Here is a 19,034-nt window from a genome sequence, read left to right on the forward strand (position 1 = left end):
TTTTACCCCTGGGCTTACAGTCCATCATCCAGGGAAGTTAGGGCAGGAACTCAAAACAGGAACTGATACAGAGGCCAGGAAGAAATGCTGCCTATTGGCTCAATCTTCCCATCTTCCTCCATCTACATGTCTTATATAGCATAGGACCACCTGCCCAGGGATGGTGCTACCCACAGTGGGCTGGACCCTCCCACATCAATCATCAATCCAGAAAACTCTCCACAGGTTTGCCTACAGCCCAATCTTAAGGACACATTTTCTCAATTAAGGTACCCTCTCCTTTTTCAGATGTATGTTCACCCACCAAGCGTACACACACACACACACACACACACACACACACACACACACACACACACACACACACACAGAGAGAGAGAGAGAGAGAGAGAGAGAGAGAGAGAGAGAGAGATGGGGTTTGGGGAGGGAGAGGGAGAGGGAGAGGGATAGATATAGATATTAACTGCTTTATGTGCCAAGAACACCTAGAACTTGTCCTGGTCAAATGCTGTGGTGCATGATGGAAACAGATTCCCCTCATGCTTTTCTGTCCTCCTAGGCACTTGCCCAACCCTGGAAGGTCTGTATGGCTATGTGGTTTGCCTCAGCAGAAGACAAAAACAGAAGCAGTTCAGGAAAGCTACTCCCTTCTATTTGTTCCTGGGCTGCATCTACCTGAGCAGACACTCAGCCTTCCTTAGTCTTGTTCAGAGAGACGGCCACTAGTCTGAGCAGAAGTGGACCAGTGTGGTTTGGAACTCTCCAGAGTTCCAGGTCAAAACTCCAGAATGTTCTGGCCCATCCCAGGCTGCATAAAAGATAATGGCTTCCTAGAACACATCCTGCTGGCTGATATGAAGAGGAACCCTTTGATGCCAGCTCATTCGGCAGGCATTGCCTGCCCTGTGCTCTGGAGTTCTCTCCAGCACCTGTGTTGTAGATTCGTGTGGATGGGCGGATTGGTTCCTTTTTAACATTCTGGTGGAAATGTCACAGGCACTCCGAAATGGCTTTCCAATCTTGTTGTTTTATCAATACAACTGGAATGGCAGCTGGGAACACAGCCCTCCCTAGCTCACTCCGACTCAGGGGGAGCCAACGAATCACGTCACCATGGTCTTCTTTCTGTTTCCACAATATAGGGACATCTGAGGACAGGCCTTCTACTGGCTTTCCTTTTATACACTGGCTTTCTATACTATTTTGTCACATGGATTCTTTCTTTCTTCCTCCCTCTCTCCCTCCCTCCTTCCCTCTTCCTTCCTTCCTTCCTTCCTTCCTTCCTTCCTTCCTTCCTTCCTTCCTTCTTTCCTTTCTTTCTTTCGGTGGGCTTTCCAACCTCAGCACTATTGACATTCTGAGCTAGATGCTCTCTGTGCTGGGGATACCCTGTGCATTAAGGGAAACTCGGCTCCACATGCACAGACTCAGCCATGAGCTTTCTAATGACACTGGTTCGCACTCATGATAGCCAAATGTCCCTGCAGATTAAAATTGGTTACCAACGTTATAAACTAACTGCATTTGTTTTTGCTCCTTCATGTGATTCTTTTTTAAGATTAACTATTGTACAGAAAAAGTTATCAGGTTATCTTTCATTTAAAAAACAAAAACCCCAAAAAACCTGGCAGTCTTCTGTCTCATTCCTATTGAAAATGAGCCACTCCCCTGGCAGGAAATGCTGATAAATGCCGAGCAATCATTTGTTTGGTCATCTAGCCACCCCTCAGTGAGCATACAGCAGGTAGCACTAAGCATGCTGGGAGAAGCAACAAATAAGCCTCTGTTGCTAGTGCTCACACCCTCTTCAGTGAGTCACTACAGAAGCGTGTATGTAAACTTCTTGTAGCAAATTAAAGAAAGGACTCCAAAGAAACACAGAGGGTGGCTCAAGGGTGACAAGAGGTGACACTTAGGCTGAGATGGAGAAGAAAGTGCTGTGGAGGGAACAATAGATAGCTTTTAGACAGAACAAGACTCCAACAAGCATGGCAGATACAGAGTAAGGTGGAGGAGAAGGAGAGGGAGACAGAGTTAGAGAAAATGCAGGGTCTAAGGCCTTTTGGAGCTTGGCTGCTCACAGAGAGACTGAGTATGGCTACCCACGGAGGCAGATGCTCCTCAGATTTGGTGGACCCTTTGTTACCTTAGGCTTCCTGCCTGGGATCTCTACCTGTGCTCCACTGCACCTGGTGGTTGTTTCCCAGCATACCACAAAGCCACAATGCTTCAGGCTGAATCTGCTGTTTCTCTAGCAATTTGCAGAGGAATGAAAGGCTTCTGTTCAAGCTAAGGGAGCATGAATAAGCCCAATGGTGAGAGCCTCATATCTTAACATCCTGTTCATCTACTACAGGGTCAAGAAGAATCTACCTTCCAAATGGCCTGACTAGAGAATTTGGACTTTCCCCATATTAAGAATGACAGGTGGCATAGGCCTGTCATCCTAGCTGTCAAGAACACTGAGGCAAGGAGGATCATAAATTTAAAGTCAGCCTGGGAAACTTAGTGGGATGGTGTTTTGAAATGAACAGCTTAACAGAAGGAATGGGTGGCAAAGCATTTGCTTAGCACGTGTGAGGCTTAGGTTCAAGTCTCAGCAACAAACACACACAGTACCAAAAGAAGATGCACGATGACTTCAGATACAGTGAGAATCCTGAGCTTGTGCTCGCCGAGAGTCTACTTTTAATAGGGTTTGGTTCCTGTGAATAACACCCAAGGGGGAAGGTCCTTCTGACAACACAGCTGCTGTGGGGAGAAATGCGTTTCCAGAAAGACACGTGCAATCCTAAGCCTTGGTATCTGTGACTGAGAGCTTCATGTGGAAATAGGCATTGTAGATGTAGTTTAGCTCTATGGAGCAGGGGGGGCTCCCTGACAGACCAGTGCCTGGTGTCCTCATAGGAGAAGGAATATAGACACAGGCACACTGTAAGCATGGGGAAGACCCAGACAATTGGGTGATGGGTGTGCAAGGAAACGAGTACCAACAACTGCCCACTATGCCTGCCATAAGCCACATGCATAAAACATGTGGTCCTGGAAGGCCTCCAGAGAGAGCATGGGCTCCGCTAGACCTGGATTCCAGGCTAAGAGCTTCAGCATCGAAAGGTGATGTTTCTGCTGTTCAAAGTGGTCTGTCCCAATAGCCATAGTAGGAAATAAAACACCAGCTCCCTTTGAGATCTCGCTGGAGTGACATAGAACATCCTTGACACAATTAAAAAAGTCAGTGGAACTCCAGAAGGAGCTTGAAAGTCACCTGGGGTTTATGAATTTTCTTCAGCTAGAGTGGCTAGTTTTTATAGCGACTACACATCAAATCACAAGGACAGTGACGAAGTGTAAGACAGTTGATTAAAATGACGGTAGCTTTCCCTTAGAAAAAGTCAACTGAATAGATCATTTTGTTTAAGCCAATTAATCTACAAACTGCCAAGGTGGAACAAAGCCCGTCTCGTCACAGGGTTAATTTTTCAGTGACAACAGGAAAATGGAAGATGCCAAAGGCATATACCAGCTCCAAGCACACAGACATATCCAAGCCGCTCTCCCAGACCTGGTTCCTCAAGTAAGAGCTATCAAAACAGTCAGATATCTTCAGGCCTTACTATCCACAGAGCACCTGAAAGAGCTATTGATTTTTTTTTCAAATAAAAAGTTTTCTTATAAGTACAGGCCGGAGGAACATACACAAAATGCTTCCGTACACAATGTGTAATACATGTCTGGTTCTGCAAACACCGTGTGTTAAGAATCGTGCTTTTAGTGTTGCAGCGGGACCTGGGAGAGAGACCAAGGGACAGTGTGTGTCTTTACCTTGCCTTTGTCAAAATAGTGGATGATTTCTTGGTAGAGCTGTTCTTTCAGCTGTCCCTGTGTTGTCGCCTGGAACCCGTCCCGCTGAATGAGGTGAGCTGCACACGCATCCTCTGACCACTGTGGATAAAACAAGGAATGAACAACGCTGAGTCAGAGGTGTGTTCAATGATATCACCAAGCACTAAGACAGGCATGAGACACTGATGCCAGGGACCCAGGGCTGTTGTTACCAGACTGTCCAGTTCTGGGAATGCCAGGGGTACGACCTGTCCCTGGAGGGCCCAACGAGAAGGACAGATGGGAAGGCAGAGACAGACTTTCCCAATAGAAAATCCTTGCAAACCTTGGCCTCCCAAGCTTGCCAATAGCTTCCTGGCAGCCAGGGTGCACTGTATAAGCAAGTGATTGGTGGCCGTTCTCAGTGGGCAATGTGAGCTCTCTCTACTTGGACAGAATCCACATAAAATCTTAACAGACCATGTATGTGGATCGCAGGTCTCTCAGAAGGGAAATGCATAGTCTATCCTTATAAGGAGAGGTGTCTCGGCCAATGGCCTAGCACAGGTTCTGTCAGTATTTGTGGAAATGCTGGCCAATTTTTGTATGAACTAAAGAGGTAGCAGAGTGGGAGCTAGGGCCATTTGACAGGCAAAGCACGTGAACTCCTCAGTAGTAACTTAACAAACTACAGTTGGGTATGGGCTTCAGTGACAATGAGCTGATGCTTCTTGCGGTCCTTCCATGTGCCTATGGGTTGAGATGTGTCAGGAGCCTCATCCACTGGAGCCCTGAGCCACCCATCACACAAGTGTACCATGGGATATAATAGCCCTGAAAAAGACCACATAGGCATCTAAGGGTGTGAGGTGTGACTTTGCCTGGGGTGGCCTGGGAGGCTCAGGGTACAGCAGGAAGGAGCTTCTTAGGTGGACCTGTGAAGTGTAATAAGACCCTCTACTAAGGAAGGACAGCAAGGGTCTTACAAAGCAGCAACTGACGTCCACGCCATTATTTCCCGAACAAATTCAGGTGAGCATAGGATAGCCCAGTGAACTCAGTGAGATGGTTAAGCCACAGGGCCAGCTATGATGACACTTGTTAGAGGAATGAAAGACGAGGAGAGCGGGGCAAGGAGTGAGAGCCTTGGTGGTGCCGGGACACAGAACAAAGGACCAAATGGATCAGCATGGAGAACTGGGGAGGGAGTTAGGCCCCACTGACGGTGGTGACATGCCACATGCCACCAGATGCTTGCTCCCAGGCATACATCTTTCCTAAAGTCAAGAGCCCGGGGCTACCTCAAGCTGAGCTCTGTAAGCTTAAGGGCGCCCTATCCCTAGGACTGCTGGGTAGGATCAGGGAGACCTTTATATGGTCCATAGATGCTCACATTAAAGAGGGCCTTGCAGATCCCATCTGCAAGCAAAAGGGAGCACCTCCATAACAGACCTGAGTCTGTGTAACACAATCGGCAGCTGTGTAAGTAGAGTTGAGGATGCAAATGTCAAACTCGGGTGACTGACAAGTAGGGACCAAAAGGCAAAGGCTTATTGTACGAGTTAAGATCATACAAGCACCATATTGAATCTGGATGGGGGAGTTCCCCGCACTTCCCATGGTAAGTCTGCAGATGAATAAATTCACCGCTAAGCTAAACACTCATACTTTTAATCACTGGTATTTTTGATAAAAAAAAAATAGTAAAAAGGAAAATTGTATTTAAGAACCTTTTCGCTGATAGTTACAGCGATGCAGACCATTTTGTTTAGTAAGTTGATTAACCAGCACAAATTCACATTGATAATAATATCAAACATATTTAGGGAAAAATTCACAAAATGTAACAGTGTAAGAAATATGGAGGCAGATTATATTGCATTTACCACCTAATTGGAAAATTTGGAGCCCAGTGGAAGGGATAATGCAATTGAGCCTATTGATCTGGGCTGCGGAACAGACTATCACAGTTTGTGACAAACCCATCTGTCCTCAATATATCCAGAGATTAAGTCAATGGTATGCTTACACATGCGTGTGCGAAATACACACACACATATACACACACACACACATATCACACACAACACACACACACACACACACCGCACACACACAAACACACACACATCACATACACACACACCACATAGCACACACACACACACACACACACACACACACACACACACACACACACACACACACACACACACACACACACTTTACATCCATACAGACTTATAAAGTTTATGTTCTAAGAGTGTGAGCAGTCTGCCAAACCGTTTTTTAATTTCTCTGGTGTGAATAACAAGATCTTCACATTTTGCAAAAAATACCCTGTTCCTGACATTTAGATTTCTAATAAATACAGACATCGGACTTTACAAAGGAAATGGCTGCTTCTAGGAGCATGCCGAGAAATCTCTGTCTTCAAAGAAGATACTCCATGGGAAAGCTTCAGATGGCTGCAAGACAGGAGGGGTCCTAGGCATCCAACTTCCAGCATTGTGGAGGGAGAGCCAGAGTAAGCCAGCTCTTTGCCTTCTGCCTGCCAAGCCCCTGTTCATTTCAGGCAAAGGCAAATGCTGCAGAGCCGTGTGTGTGTGTGTGTGTGTGTGTGTGTGTGTGTGTGTGTGTGTGTGTGTGTGTGTGTATGCATGCATGCACACACTCAATTTCAGGATAAGGACACAGACAGGAGTCTGTCTGGGGTTTAACTCTGGAATACTATCCTCCTTGACAACCATTATCCAACACACATCTCCTAACACACATTTTAATGTAAATTTTCTCTTCCTCCCCTGTGAGCAAGAGGATGACTTATCCTTCCTCTCGGCTGCTCTACCAGGGTCATTCCTAATTATCAGTGTTTTCTCCATCTATACTCAGGACTGTTGGCACAGTGAGGCACTGTGCACCCTCTGACTCACAGCTGCTTCACAGCCCACTGAAGGTTTGCAAACTTGACACCTTGTTAGGTCGGCATTCAGCTGGGCCAAGTCTGCAGTCAGAGCACTTGGATATTTGTGTTTATGTCGCTGACTGTAGTCCATATTCATAAAACTGGGTGCCAGTGGTTTACTAAAATTTGTCATGGAAAAGTGAAATTTGAAATAAACTCAGAATTTATAAGAAGAGCCTCATAGATGTGTATGGTGATTTTTATTACCTTTAGAAGCTTCGCGTGCAGAAGCAAGGTGTAAGCCGCCTCTGTGTAGTTGTCACACTCTTTGTGCAGGTCGCAGAGCTTATACAAGTACCTGGTGATGAAATAGGACTACATTCTTGAGGAGTCACAAGGTAACTTGTGTTGAGGACTGCAGGTGCTAAATTTGACATTCAACAGTAACTCATGGCTACGCTTTCTTTTTACTATGTTCATAATTCATAATGCCTTGAAAACTGTTGAAATCACAAAAAGAACTGATAGGAATAAATAAATATAATAATATATATGCATACACACATATATACCATACATATATAAATAAAAGTATATGTCGGCATATGCCTATACAAATATATAATTTTAAATCATCTTTGTAGGAAAAAGTGAGGATAATATATAAAGGGTTCCTTATTTCTTTCATCTTTTCCAGTTACATTCCTCAAACACTTGAAATGAGATTAGACAATCTAGATTGTGCATTTCTCTTGAGTCAAAATGCATGTACACAGAAAAAAAAAAAAAAACCAAAAAACCAGCAGCGATGACAGCAGACTTGATCAAAAGGAAGTCTGTGCTGTAGGAAGAAAGGGATGCTCTTTACTCTACAGCCAGACACATTTTGGATCAAAGAGGCTGGGTGTTTCCTTAGTTTATTATATTCATATGGTATATTTTAAAAGAAAAGGTTAAAAAAAATAAGAAATCCAAAACCATGCAAGTACACTCTATGTGGCTATCACACAGTCAAGCTTTTTGTCACACAGGTGACGAGCTAACCTCATTCATTAAGGTGGTCTGTCACCTTGCTAATTAGAGACCACATAACCAGAAAAGTGACTGAGAAATTTAGTGTGTCACTCTAATCAAGCGTTTTGATCATCCAATGATGCTGGGGATCAAACCCAGGCCCTTCTCAAGCGAGGTAGCTACTCCATCAGTGGGCTATGTCCCCGGTGTATCTTAAAAGCAAATAAAGAATCAAGTCCAGCCGGCTGCACAAAACATTTTTCATTTTTTTGTGAGAGAAACACATAGGCATGTGGGAATAGGTTACTAGTTAAAGAAGAATAGACTGCAAAATTATACTGTCTACTTTTGGAAAATTTATTACCAGGTTTCTTATTTGATCACATGACTTAATCGGGTATCAACATGTGCTGGCCAGCTTGGTACATACATACCTTACATACAGGAAACATGACTACAGCTCACACAACAGGGTACTGGTCAGGTCAGCATGTTACATACCTTATATACATCCCACAATGATTGTAAGGCACACACAGGGTGCTGGGCAGCTTGGCATATACATACCTTATATACACTGCACAGTGATTACATACACAGGGTGCTGACCAGTGAGGCACACATGGAGGATATAAACCAATATGGCCCACACCTACTTCATAGACATCTCAGAGATCACAATGCACACAGGCATACACGTACCTTATATACATCTCTTCTCTTTCAATCTCTTTGTAGAAATTCTGAAAAATTAAACCATGGCAGTGTTGAAAGAAAAACTGACTCCATTATACACCACAATACAAAGAACAAGAAAGCAAAAGCAAAAATTGAAGCAACTCGCCATTGCAAATCCATAGTTCAGTTGTGGTTGGAACACTCAGTGGACCCAGTATATGCAGAGTAGATCTTTCAATTCACCCGAGCTCTGAGCATCTAACACTACCCCTGACTCTTGCTTTGGTAAGGATCACACTTTAGACACTAGAGGACTAAACCTTTATCAGTCATTTGAAAGTCACCCATCTTCAGTAAGAACAAGGTTCTGACTGAAAACAATCTCTTGATCACTGTAGCCAGTCTCATTTGAATAAGCAGCCTGCTATTGGGAGGAAGGAAAGACATCATCAATATGACTTCAGCACAGTGGGGCCAGCCTTTGTGAGAGATGGAGAAGCATGGGGACACTCTTGTCTTCACACATCCCAAATCGCTGGCCACGTGTATTTAAAGGTAAAGACACATTAATTCCATAACACTGCCACACTGACTGTTCCACAAGGGGCCACTGTCACTGACTTGAGCAATGCTGAAGCAGAACCCCCATGGACCCATAATTTTCCCTGCAGAGAATCCACTGTGTTAGAGAGACCCTCTAAGACACAATATGAGAAAAATGGATGTTCACTTACAAAAAGAAAGGAGGGAGGGAGGGAGGGAGGGAGGGAGGGAGGAAGAGAATCTGAAAGAAGAAAGACCCCTGTTCAAAAACCCTGGTGGAGAAAAGTGAGTTTATGATTCCCAGTAAGTTATTCTGAGCTATTTCTATACATAACTTCATCTAACTCAACATTTATACCAAAGTCACACTTCTGGTGAGCCTGGCAGTGCACGTTTGTAATGGCAGCACTAGGAGGCTGAGGCAGAAGAATCTGAGTGACATTTCTTCTCCCCGTGGATTACTTTATATACCTTAGGTCATGCATAGGACACCACAAAGGTGCAAGAGTCAACTCACATGGGCCTACAGGATGGAAGCATGACAGCCATTTTATTTTCTACATCAGTTTTTTGTTTTTCTTCAGAATTTCATACTTGCATACAGTAAAACTTGATCATATCCAATGACCATTTTCCTCCTTGAACTCTTCCCAAAATGTCCCCCTCTTAGCTTCATGTCTTGCCTTTTTTGCAGATAACTCATTACATCTAATTAATGCTGTCACATATGCATGGGAGAAGGGCCATCTGCTGGAGCACAGGAACCTAACTAGAACACACATAATCATTCTTTTTCTTTTAAACTAACTCATTTTTTTTATTTTTAAGAATGATTCTCCCTCCCCAATCAGTTACCATCAGCCAATAACTCCTCACTAAGGGATGGGCCCTCGAGAGAACTTCATCAGGAAATTTACCATCCAAGAATGATGTTTAAACTCTACCATGGAGCTGGCAAAGATAACACTGTAAAGGCATACACACAGTGAGTCTTCAACACCATAGATCAAAAGGGCCAGTCTCTCTGAAAGAAAGACTATACAGACAGCAAACAGGGACCATTTGACCTGGAGCTGCACCTGACATTTCGAAGGAGCTCTGGTTCCTATGAGGCCAGCAGTAACGAGGGCATTTCCAGTTACAGTTGCAGACTTAACAGAAGATTCAGAGTGAGGAAAGCCCTTTCTTCCCACCTGTCACTCACAAGTCTCCAAACACTCCAGTGTCCCAGGAGCATCTCTTGTGCCCATGGTTTTATTTCCAGCTCACATCCTCACACTCTTTACTGATTGAACCATCTCCTCAGTCCACAGTTATTTGAAATGCTTGGGCCAATAATGGTGAAATCCCTGTCGTGTCCATGTCTGGCTCCGATGGCTTCTCTGTTTCCTAAAGTGTGCTCTCTGTTTTTAGGATGGCTATTTTATGACGAGAGGACCGTGATGTCCAGCCAAGGTTTATATTACCCTGGATTTCAGCTCCAGCAGCTATGACTTTGTGCATCTTCTTGCTCCACAGCTGAAGGAGAACTTGTTAGTCCAAGGAACTGAATGTTAGGAGAACCTTGTCTTTTAGTTTATTCACTTTCCCCCTTGCTGTTAAAGGAGAGATGACTCCCAAGCTCTTTCCACCACTGACAGATATCATAGGTCCCAGTGTTTATGGAATGGAAAACTGGTTACCAGAATGTTTGTTATTGGCCTTAGCAGCTTGTCCAGATAGCAGACATGGGCTGCACTGCATACTAGAACTTTTAGGAGATGTTCCTTATGGCAAGACAGAAACTACCTTGATGCTAAGAGAGGCAGAGTGTAAAAATGACTGGTTCTGTTAATCTTTCTTATTCAAATATCTCAGGGCTTTCTTCTTTCCTTTCTTCTTTTTAAAGATTACTTTATTACTTATTTATATGAATGTTTGCATGTCTAGGCCAAAGTATGAGTGTCCGTAGAGGCCAGAAGAGGACACTGGATCCCCTAGTGCTGCAGTTACAGGAAGCTCAGAGAAGTCTGGTATGGGTGCTGAGAACTGAACTCAGATCCTTTGCAAGAGCAATGCTCACTCTTAACCATGAAGCTCTGCTCCAGCCCCTTCTGATTTTTCTTAATGTATGTATGATTGGATGAGTATGTGGTATGTGTAAGTGTGTAGTCTGTATGAGTGGGGTGTGTGAGTCTGTATGTATGAGTGTGTGTGGTGTGTGTGTGTGTGAGTGTGTGTGTGAGTGTGTGGTATGATTGTTGTGTGCATGTGTGTACCCATGAATGTGTTCAGAGGCCAGAGGAGATTGTCAAGTTTGCTCCTCTATCCCATTGAGACAGCACCTCTCACCGAACTCATAACTATGTTAGTGGTCAGCAAGTTCCAGAGATCCTCCTGTCGCTGTCCCCCACAGTGCTGCAGTTCTAGGCACATATGCCACTGTGCCAGAGTTTTTGTTGATATTAGGATGCAAACTCAGGGTCTGAGGTTCACTTAGCAAGTGACGTTAATCAGTGGGTCATCTCTCCAACCCCTTTAGTAAACTCTATAAAGAATGAATGCTATATCAAATTCCTCCTGACACAAAAGTCCATTCTGGTGACCTCAAAGTACTTACAAGTCACACAAATGGCAGATCTGGAAGGAAGTGAAGGCTAAGTGCTTACATGTTTCTCAGTGACTGGGTCATGGCCTGAAATCACAAGGCCAGTGACTGGGAAGAATAGTGAAGGAAATTAAGACTAGTAGGAATAGTATTGTCTTGCATTTCTGCCTAGAGACAGCTATGGGAAGCAGAGGATAGCCCTACCTGGCCAGGAGTCAGTCATTATGGTTCCTTATGGGGATAACAGTGCACAAAAGTGCAGAGAGCCCTGCAGCCAGATTGGGAAGTACATCCACACAGAGAGGCTTGAGGTTGGCCAGCCCAGTCACTCCTTGGACTTGAGCTTGTGGGTCATCAAACTTCCTAAAAACACCTGGCCCTCCTGTTCTTCCTGGATCATCTTAAGAAGGAAGTACACCAGGAACAGTGTCCAGAGACCTAACAGCAGCACAGTCACAGTAGGAACATGCAGGATCAAACATAAGCAGATTCACCCAGCCACCCTCCATCTCTGCTGTCCTGCACTAGTGTCCCATGGTGCTCTCACAAATGACCATAAACTGGGTGGCTTCAAATAACACAAAGCCATCCTCTTATTAGAGAGTTCTAAAGTCAAGGTGTCAGTTAGGGCCTCTTGCATTCCCTGTGAAGGATCTAGGTGGCCTCACTCCTTGACCTTCCAGCTTCTAGAGATTTCTAGAGTTCTGAGGATGCTGTCTTCTTCACTCTAATTGCTGTCACCTGTTTCTCTTTTTTTTCTGTGTCTGCTTTCCTTTTGGGGGTGGTGAATTGACACAAGGTTCTTATGCAGCCCATACTGGTCTCAAATATGTTATGTACCTGACACTGGCCTTGAACCTTTATGATCTTCATACCTCTATTCCCCCAGTACACTGCCAGCTTCTTTTCTCCTGGATAAGAACTCTTTTGAATAGATTTAACCCTCATCCACCTAGGCATCCCATCTCATCTCATGCTTCCATGTGCATGTGTGTATGTACACTCACATGTATGTGTGAGCATAAGTGTGTGTGTGTGTGTGTGTGTGTGTGTGTGTGTGTGTACCTACATGTGTGAGTGTAAGAGGCTGCACTATGCTGTCAGTCATTCCTCAGTTACTGTTCACCTTGTTTTCTGGAGATAGAATCTCTCATTGGCCTGGAGCTTGCCAAGTAGGTGGGATAAGCTCGATGTCCACCGAATCCCAGGAATACAACTTTCCAACTGACTTTGCTTCACCAGTGCTAGGATTATGAGCCACCACACTTGGGTTATTTTTATGTATGTTTTGGAGGAATGAACTCAGTTTTCAGGTTAGTAAGGCAAGCACTTTACCAACTGAGCCATCTTCCTGGGTCTCATCTAGAGAGATGCCTTTTTCAAAAAGGGCTATGTTCTCAGGACTAAGGATAAATAAATCTTTTGGACACTACCATTCAGGACACTCACTCTAGTACATGACTCTGATCTAATAAAAGTAGAGTCTTTGCATCTTGAATTCACAAAGTGCTACCTTAGTTATGAAACTAGATGGTCTGCCACCCTCAGCTGCAGCAGGGACATTGTGAAATACTCAGAGGGGAGCCAACCTCTTGGCCTGGCTGAGAGCAGATTTGCAGGTAATTCTCTGTCCTTCCTTCCCAGCACCAAAGAGGACTTCCCACCCCAACCCCAGGCAGGGGGAAGCTATGCTGTGCTGTGGAGTGTTCTAAGGCCAGCTGTCCTCTGGGCTCCTGAAAGCCCTGGCTCCATTTGCACGCAGCATGCTGTGAGGATAGAGGGTTTAATTAACGGTTCACTCACCAGCACGTTGACTGTGCAGCTCATACGATTGTCTTTGTTTTCGTCATGCATGATGGTCCTGTAGTCCAGGAGCCTCTCCATCAACCGCACCACGAGCTTCACAAAAGTTTCTCCTGTCTTGGCGAGGTATTTATGCTTCCTGCAGTGCTCCAGGAGGCTGAAAAAATAATTACATACACCTTGTTAATCACACTCCAAGAAAGAAACTTGAGGCACGGTTTAAAATATTTCCCATTATTAACACATTTTAATTATTTCTGGGCTACAAAGTTCATTGTAGTCTAATTACAAGTCTCTCCGTCTCTCTCCTGACATAAATCCCGCCGTGAATCAACACTTACATTTTATCAAATAACACTTTGTATTGCTCGTCTCCTCTGCCTCCTTCCACTTCATGATCCAGCTTAGTGATGATCTCATTTTCAAACTATAATTAAACAGAGGAAGCGTAAATAATTAGCATGGCAGACATTCCATTTGACGATGTGGGTCTCAGTCACATTTATGTCTTTGGGGTCACTGTTGGGTGGTTACCCTCTGCCTTTGAAACGTGATTTCATTTCAGAGATGCTGTCCCTGAGCCCTTACACACATCCAATAACTCTCAGCCTCAGAGAGAACCTTTGCTTTCTCTCCCGGCTAATGGAGCCAGAATGCTTGTATTTCAGTGAGAGCCACGGAAGGAAAGTCAAGCCAACTGTAGGACACACAATCAGAGAGGAATGGAAAGAGGTACCCAACTTCATCTCTATGGACAAGCAATAAGCAGACTAGGGTGTTGATGCCTGGGAAGGAGCAGGTGTCCTTTCATTTGCTAGGTTAGTGTTCTGGGCAATCTGAAAACATCCATTGGACCACTTCACTGCCACTCCATGACAGACCTCCACTTCAAACAGGATTATTAGAAGCAAAGCAGTAGAGTCTAGAAGCAGAGATTAGCAGTTGGTCCATCTCCAGGCTCATCCTACATACTCCCTAGAGCTGGACCTTGTGAGCATCAGAGTTAACTGACTACATCTCTAAAATAAATAAAAAAGACTCTAAATTCCAGGGAATGAGAAATTCCTACATATTTCTAGGGACAATTGGAAATAAACAGCTTCATAATAACAAGAAGTATGTTTCCCCATTTCTTTCCCTGACAGCCAGGGGACACCCAGGTCAAAGAAAATCCTGAGTTACTAAACCTGGGGTGTTGGTAGGCAGAAGGGGTTAGGAGGACATGGGTTTATAAAGATGGAGATAGTCACACTCTGGGCAATTGGAGGTGAGCAAGAGTGAAATGGCAACTGACCTCAAAGGCCAGAAGCAAGAACATCATAGCATGGATGTGAGATCTCTAGAATCCTTTAAAGATGTCCAACACCCAGTTCTCAGCAGTAATCCCCAAGTCCCATGATGACATGGTTCTTATGAGAATAACGGCCAAGTGAGAGTAGGCCTCCGCTCTTAATGACTGCCATATTGAGGCTTGGAGATGAGCCTGAGATAGTCCTCATGAAATGAAAATGTTGCCCCATGGGCATGACAAATTTGGTGACTGTCATGTGTGTGAAAATAGAATCTCAAGTCAGCATATAACCGAGGAAGAACTTCTGATCCTCCTGCCTCTACCTCTCGGATGTTGAGATTACAGATAGGTGTCACTATATCAGATTTTATGGGGTGCTGAGGCTGGAATCCAGGGCTTCCTATATGTCAGGCAAGCCCTCTGCCAGTGAGCTATATCTCGGGAGGCAAGTAATTGAACCTAAAGTAGAAGGAGCTTGGGAGAGCTCAGTGTGTCAGCAAAGAGTAGGCTGGTGGATACCAACAAAACTGGCTCTCTGGGCCTTGTCCAGCCAAGTGGTGACATCATTGAGCCACAACACATGGCTGAGACACCAGACACTGATATGGGGCATGGGAAGTGTTACTGTGGCAGTGGTAGCTAATGATAGGCTCTGGAGAAGCAGAAAGCAGGGCCCACAGAAGAGCCCCCGAGCTGACACAGACTCTCCTGTCCCTATTATGACACAGTAGTCATAGCCTCACTTTCATCCCACTGCACAAACATAAATTGGGCTTGGGGAAGGGGTGCTTCTTGCTCAGAACTAAGGACTTGGCAACCTCCCAGCAACCTTGGCCTTCACGAGCTCCTCAGTCTTTCTGACCCTCTCCCACTCTCCTCCCAGATAAATACCACTTTTTGATGGTCAGGCTTAAGAAGTTCAAGGCTTTTAGAAACAGAGATTGTTCCATTGAAGGAAGAGATTGACTTGGCTTTTTCCCCTTTCCAACATGGAATCTCAAGGAAAATGCATTCCCTGTGAAGTGACCACCTTTTGCTACTAGCTCGCAATGACTCTCTTCCTTACAGAAAGGATTCCCTCAAGCAGCCATTTACTTTGGACTCCAACACAAGGGAGCTCTCTTGCAATTAGCCACTGGGTGGCATTTGAAAGCACTCCCACCTTTCCAGGGGAAAACAGACTGGGACCTCGAAGATCAAGGGAGTGACAAGCATGTGTGATTCACAACAAGTAGTTGAGATAAAAGAGAACCGACAACTAAATTCAGACATAGTATGCAAGTGGATATGTAAGAGGGATATGACTGGGAAGGTATAGAGAATTCAGAGAAGTATGACTGATTCTGACACTGGCAAACATACACAGAAACATTTAAATTTTTTCTCACTCAGAAGATACTGGGATGTGAGAGGTGAGGAAGCCTTGGCTCCTGCTTATTGAACTTGCCTGAGAAATGTTTAATGTTTCCCAAAAAGAGTGGCTGGACGGTCGGTGCATCACAGCACAGTTGATTCTAGACTTACCAACCTCCAGGCTGAGGGCGAACACTTGCACAAACACCTGAGAAGTCTGCCGTGTATCAGCCAGGCCTACAGGCTCCTCAGAGCCTCTCCTTTCTGCGCCTTCATTCATTCATTCATTTTTTTTTTTTACAGAACATATGAGGATCAATATGCTAGTGTACTGTGACCTGTTATCATAATCAGAATTAAACGGCTTCATCCCAATAAACTGGAGACAGTCCATTTGCTGATAGAGCGGGACTTTTTTTTTTTTTTATTTTTTATAAACGCTATGTTTACCGTGTTCCTTGTCAGCCTGCACTGTGATAACAGGCAGCAGGGCTCTATGGCTGGGATAAAATTAGAGTGTGTTTATTGTGCTCCTCAAATGGTGGTTGAGGCTCGCTGACGGAATAGGCAGAACCATTATATTTTCTTCTTTTTTCTGAATCACAAATATTGGTACAAAAACATCCACAGGGTATCTGAGTTAAAATATGGAACAGAGCATCTCAAGTCTCTGATATCAGCATCCCCCTGAGAATATTAAAGGTAAGAGATTATCAAGTGGAGGCATTCGGAAGGGTGCTTTTCAACTGGCTGTAATGGACTGTCCTCAGTGGCACTGATGTTGTGAATTCAATTAACTAAGGAAAAAGCTGCTGCTTCCCCATCTTACTGAACAAGTCAGCTATGGGCTGCTGAATACTATTTCAGAGACTACGAAGTGGGGTTCCCAGCCACAGATAATCTGAAAACCTATGATAATTCATTTGAAATGTATAATTTGGGGTTAGGTTTACTGCAATTAAAAATCGTGGGCTTGTGTCCTGTCTCTACCCACTGAGCCATCTTGCCAGTCTGGCTGCTCTCATAACAATATATTTATACGTGTATAAAAATCAGACCTGTAATGTAGCCAGGATTATTTACCACAGAGATCTGGATGTAAATAATACAAACAAAGGCTCGGAGCTTATCACAATCGGGTTGAAATCATGAACCTGAGTATAGCCTGCTGCATCTCGTAGCAAAAGTTTCCTAGTGAATATTACCCTTTGCCCAAAAGCACTCTACTTTTCCCCACTGTTATCATGAAAACAAGTTCAGAAGACACTGCAAGGTAGGTGCTTGGCAACTTCCTGGTTTCAGGGGGCACCAAAGAATCACCTCTTTTATCTCCTCCACCTCCACATGGAGCTGGCCGGTCTGCTAGAGCCATACAACCTTACCCATGATATTTACCACAGGCCATTAGAAACAGGAAGATGGTTGACTGAGTCTGCGTGGAAAATATGCCCATGAAGAAGCCTCAGCAGACACAAGCCAGTGCTTAAAAGCCTTGGTCTCCCAGCTTTCCTGATGATATCCTGACAGTGACGGATTCCTCAATGTGTCACTTGGCCTTTAATCCCTGGGCTCAGGCACACTAATATTTTTATGTAGATTACATTTATCTTTCTTAACCACTGTGTAAACTTAATTACATACTTAATTAATCTCTAGGATTTCATCCCATATTAAAAAAATTCATATTCCTCCTGTCTATCAGGCAGTTCCCTGACCTTGAAGCTTCTGTGACCTGTTCATGAGTTGAGAGACCCTGAAAGTGAACCCTCGGAGCACGGAGGCTCAGTGGCTGACTGGCTGAGTTACCTTGCAGACACTCACAACGCAGCCTGAAGAGGATCTTCTAGCTGAGCATAATTACAGCGAGAAAATGGCCTCAGAGAGAGCCAAGTTTGATTTAGTTGGAGGAGACTATGGGAGGTTGAGTATGTCTTTGCTGGAAGGCTTTAAAAGAACAGAATTCAATATAATCAGAACTCTTGGAGTCAAAGGTATTGGCTGTCAAGATCTCTCAGGCCAGCTTTGGGAATGAATTCAATGAAATCAAACCTGCTCGCCGTGCCATGTTTCCTCTAGAAGCATGGAAAGCCACACAACCATGTTTTCTTTCGAAATAGAGAACACAGGTAAACAAGACAACAAATAAACTCCCAAATGGATTGGAGAATCAACAAGATAAAGTTTCCACCGGACTTACTCACATTCATACTGTACTACGAATTGTACTGGCTTTTTTTACCAAGTGGCAGGAGCGTCCAACATTGGTCCGATAACCTGAATAACTCGGGTTCATCAACTATCTGCTTAAGGTAAGAGGCAGGGGTGGCAGGGGAGATTATTCAAAGGGAAACTCAGGATGACACGAAGATGACTCACGTTTATGTTGTTACTACTAAATGGGAGTGTCTGAAGGTTGTGGAGCGGTTTACGGAGTCCCCAAGGATGACAGGAAACAACCCCTTGATGGAGAACATGAGTTCACCTTTTCCACTGCACAGTTTTTTATCAGTGCTATGCAGCCTGCATGGCCATTTACTTACACTTCTCAGCGGTTAGCGCTTCATTTCCAAAGCTGTAACAAATGGAATTCTTTAAAATTATGTCAGGACAGAATTTAAAGTGTGGCTCCCCTCACCCCCCTGTTTCATTTTTATGTTTTGGATCGTGGTGGCTGTGCCTCTGGAAGGCTCTTAGGGTAATGCCGAGAGATGGTTCATCATCCTTTTACCAAGGCTGGGTGTGTGGAGGTAGATGACAGCCGGGGCAAGAAGATCTGGATGTCTTCTCTTCCATACTACCTTAGGATGAGGTGGAAGGAAGATTCAGACAGGAGAGCATGAAAACAGGGGTGAATTGGGGTAACATGTTACAATGGTGTGGGACAGAGACTTCCTGGAGGGGAAACTCACAGAGCAGGGGTAGGAGAGAATGACTTAGGTGGATGGGTGGTACAACCAGATCATGAGAAGGTCTTAGAAAGGACTGAGAGGATCAAAAAAGCCAGGGTTTAGTAACAGATGAAACAGGTGGAGAAGAAA

General features: G+C 44.5%; 1 protein-coding gene across 1 annotated transcript in view; it reads right to left on the minus strand.

Moving 5' to 3' along the window:
- Dock1 (dedicator of cytokinesis 1) overlaps positions 1–19,034 on the minus strand; it is a 499,905-nt gene that overhangs the window by 52,016 nt on the left and 428,855 nt on the right. Inside the window, exons 34-38 of the mRNA XM_032892397.1 lie at positions 13,694–13,779; positions 13,353–13,509; positions 8,444–8,484; positions 6,995–7,085; positions 3,823–3,942 (exon numbers count right to left, since the gene is read on the minus strand). Coding sequence (XP_032748288.1) covers positions 3,823–3,942; positions 6,995–7,085; positions 8,444–8,484; positions 13,353–13,509; positions 13,694–13,779 — 495 coding nt within the window. The remainder of the gene's footprint in view (positions 1–3,822; positions 3,943–6,994; positions 7,086–8,443; positions 8,485–13,352; positions 13,510–13,693; positions 13,780–19,034) is intronic.

This window comes from Rattus rattus, chromosome 2, assembly GCF_011064425.1.
Source record: "Rattus rattus isolate New Zealand chromosome 2, Rrattus_CSIRO_v1, whole genome shotgun sequence".
Taxonomy (NCBI): domain Eukaryota; kingdom Metazoa; phylum Chordata; class Mammalia; order Rodentia; family Muridae; genus Rattus; species Rattus rattus.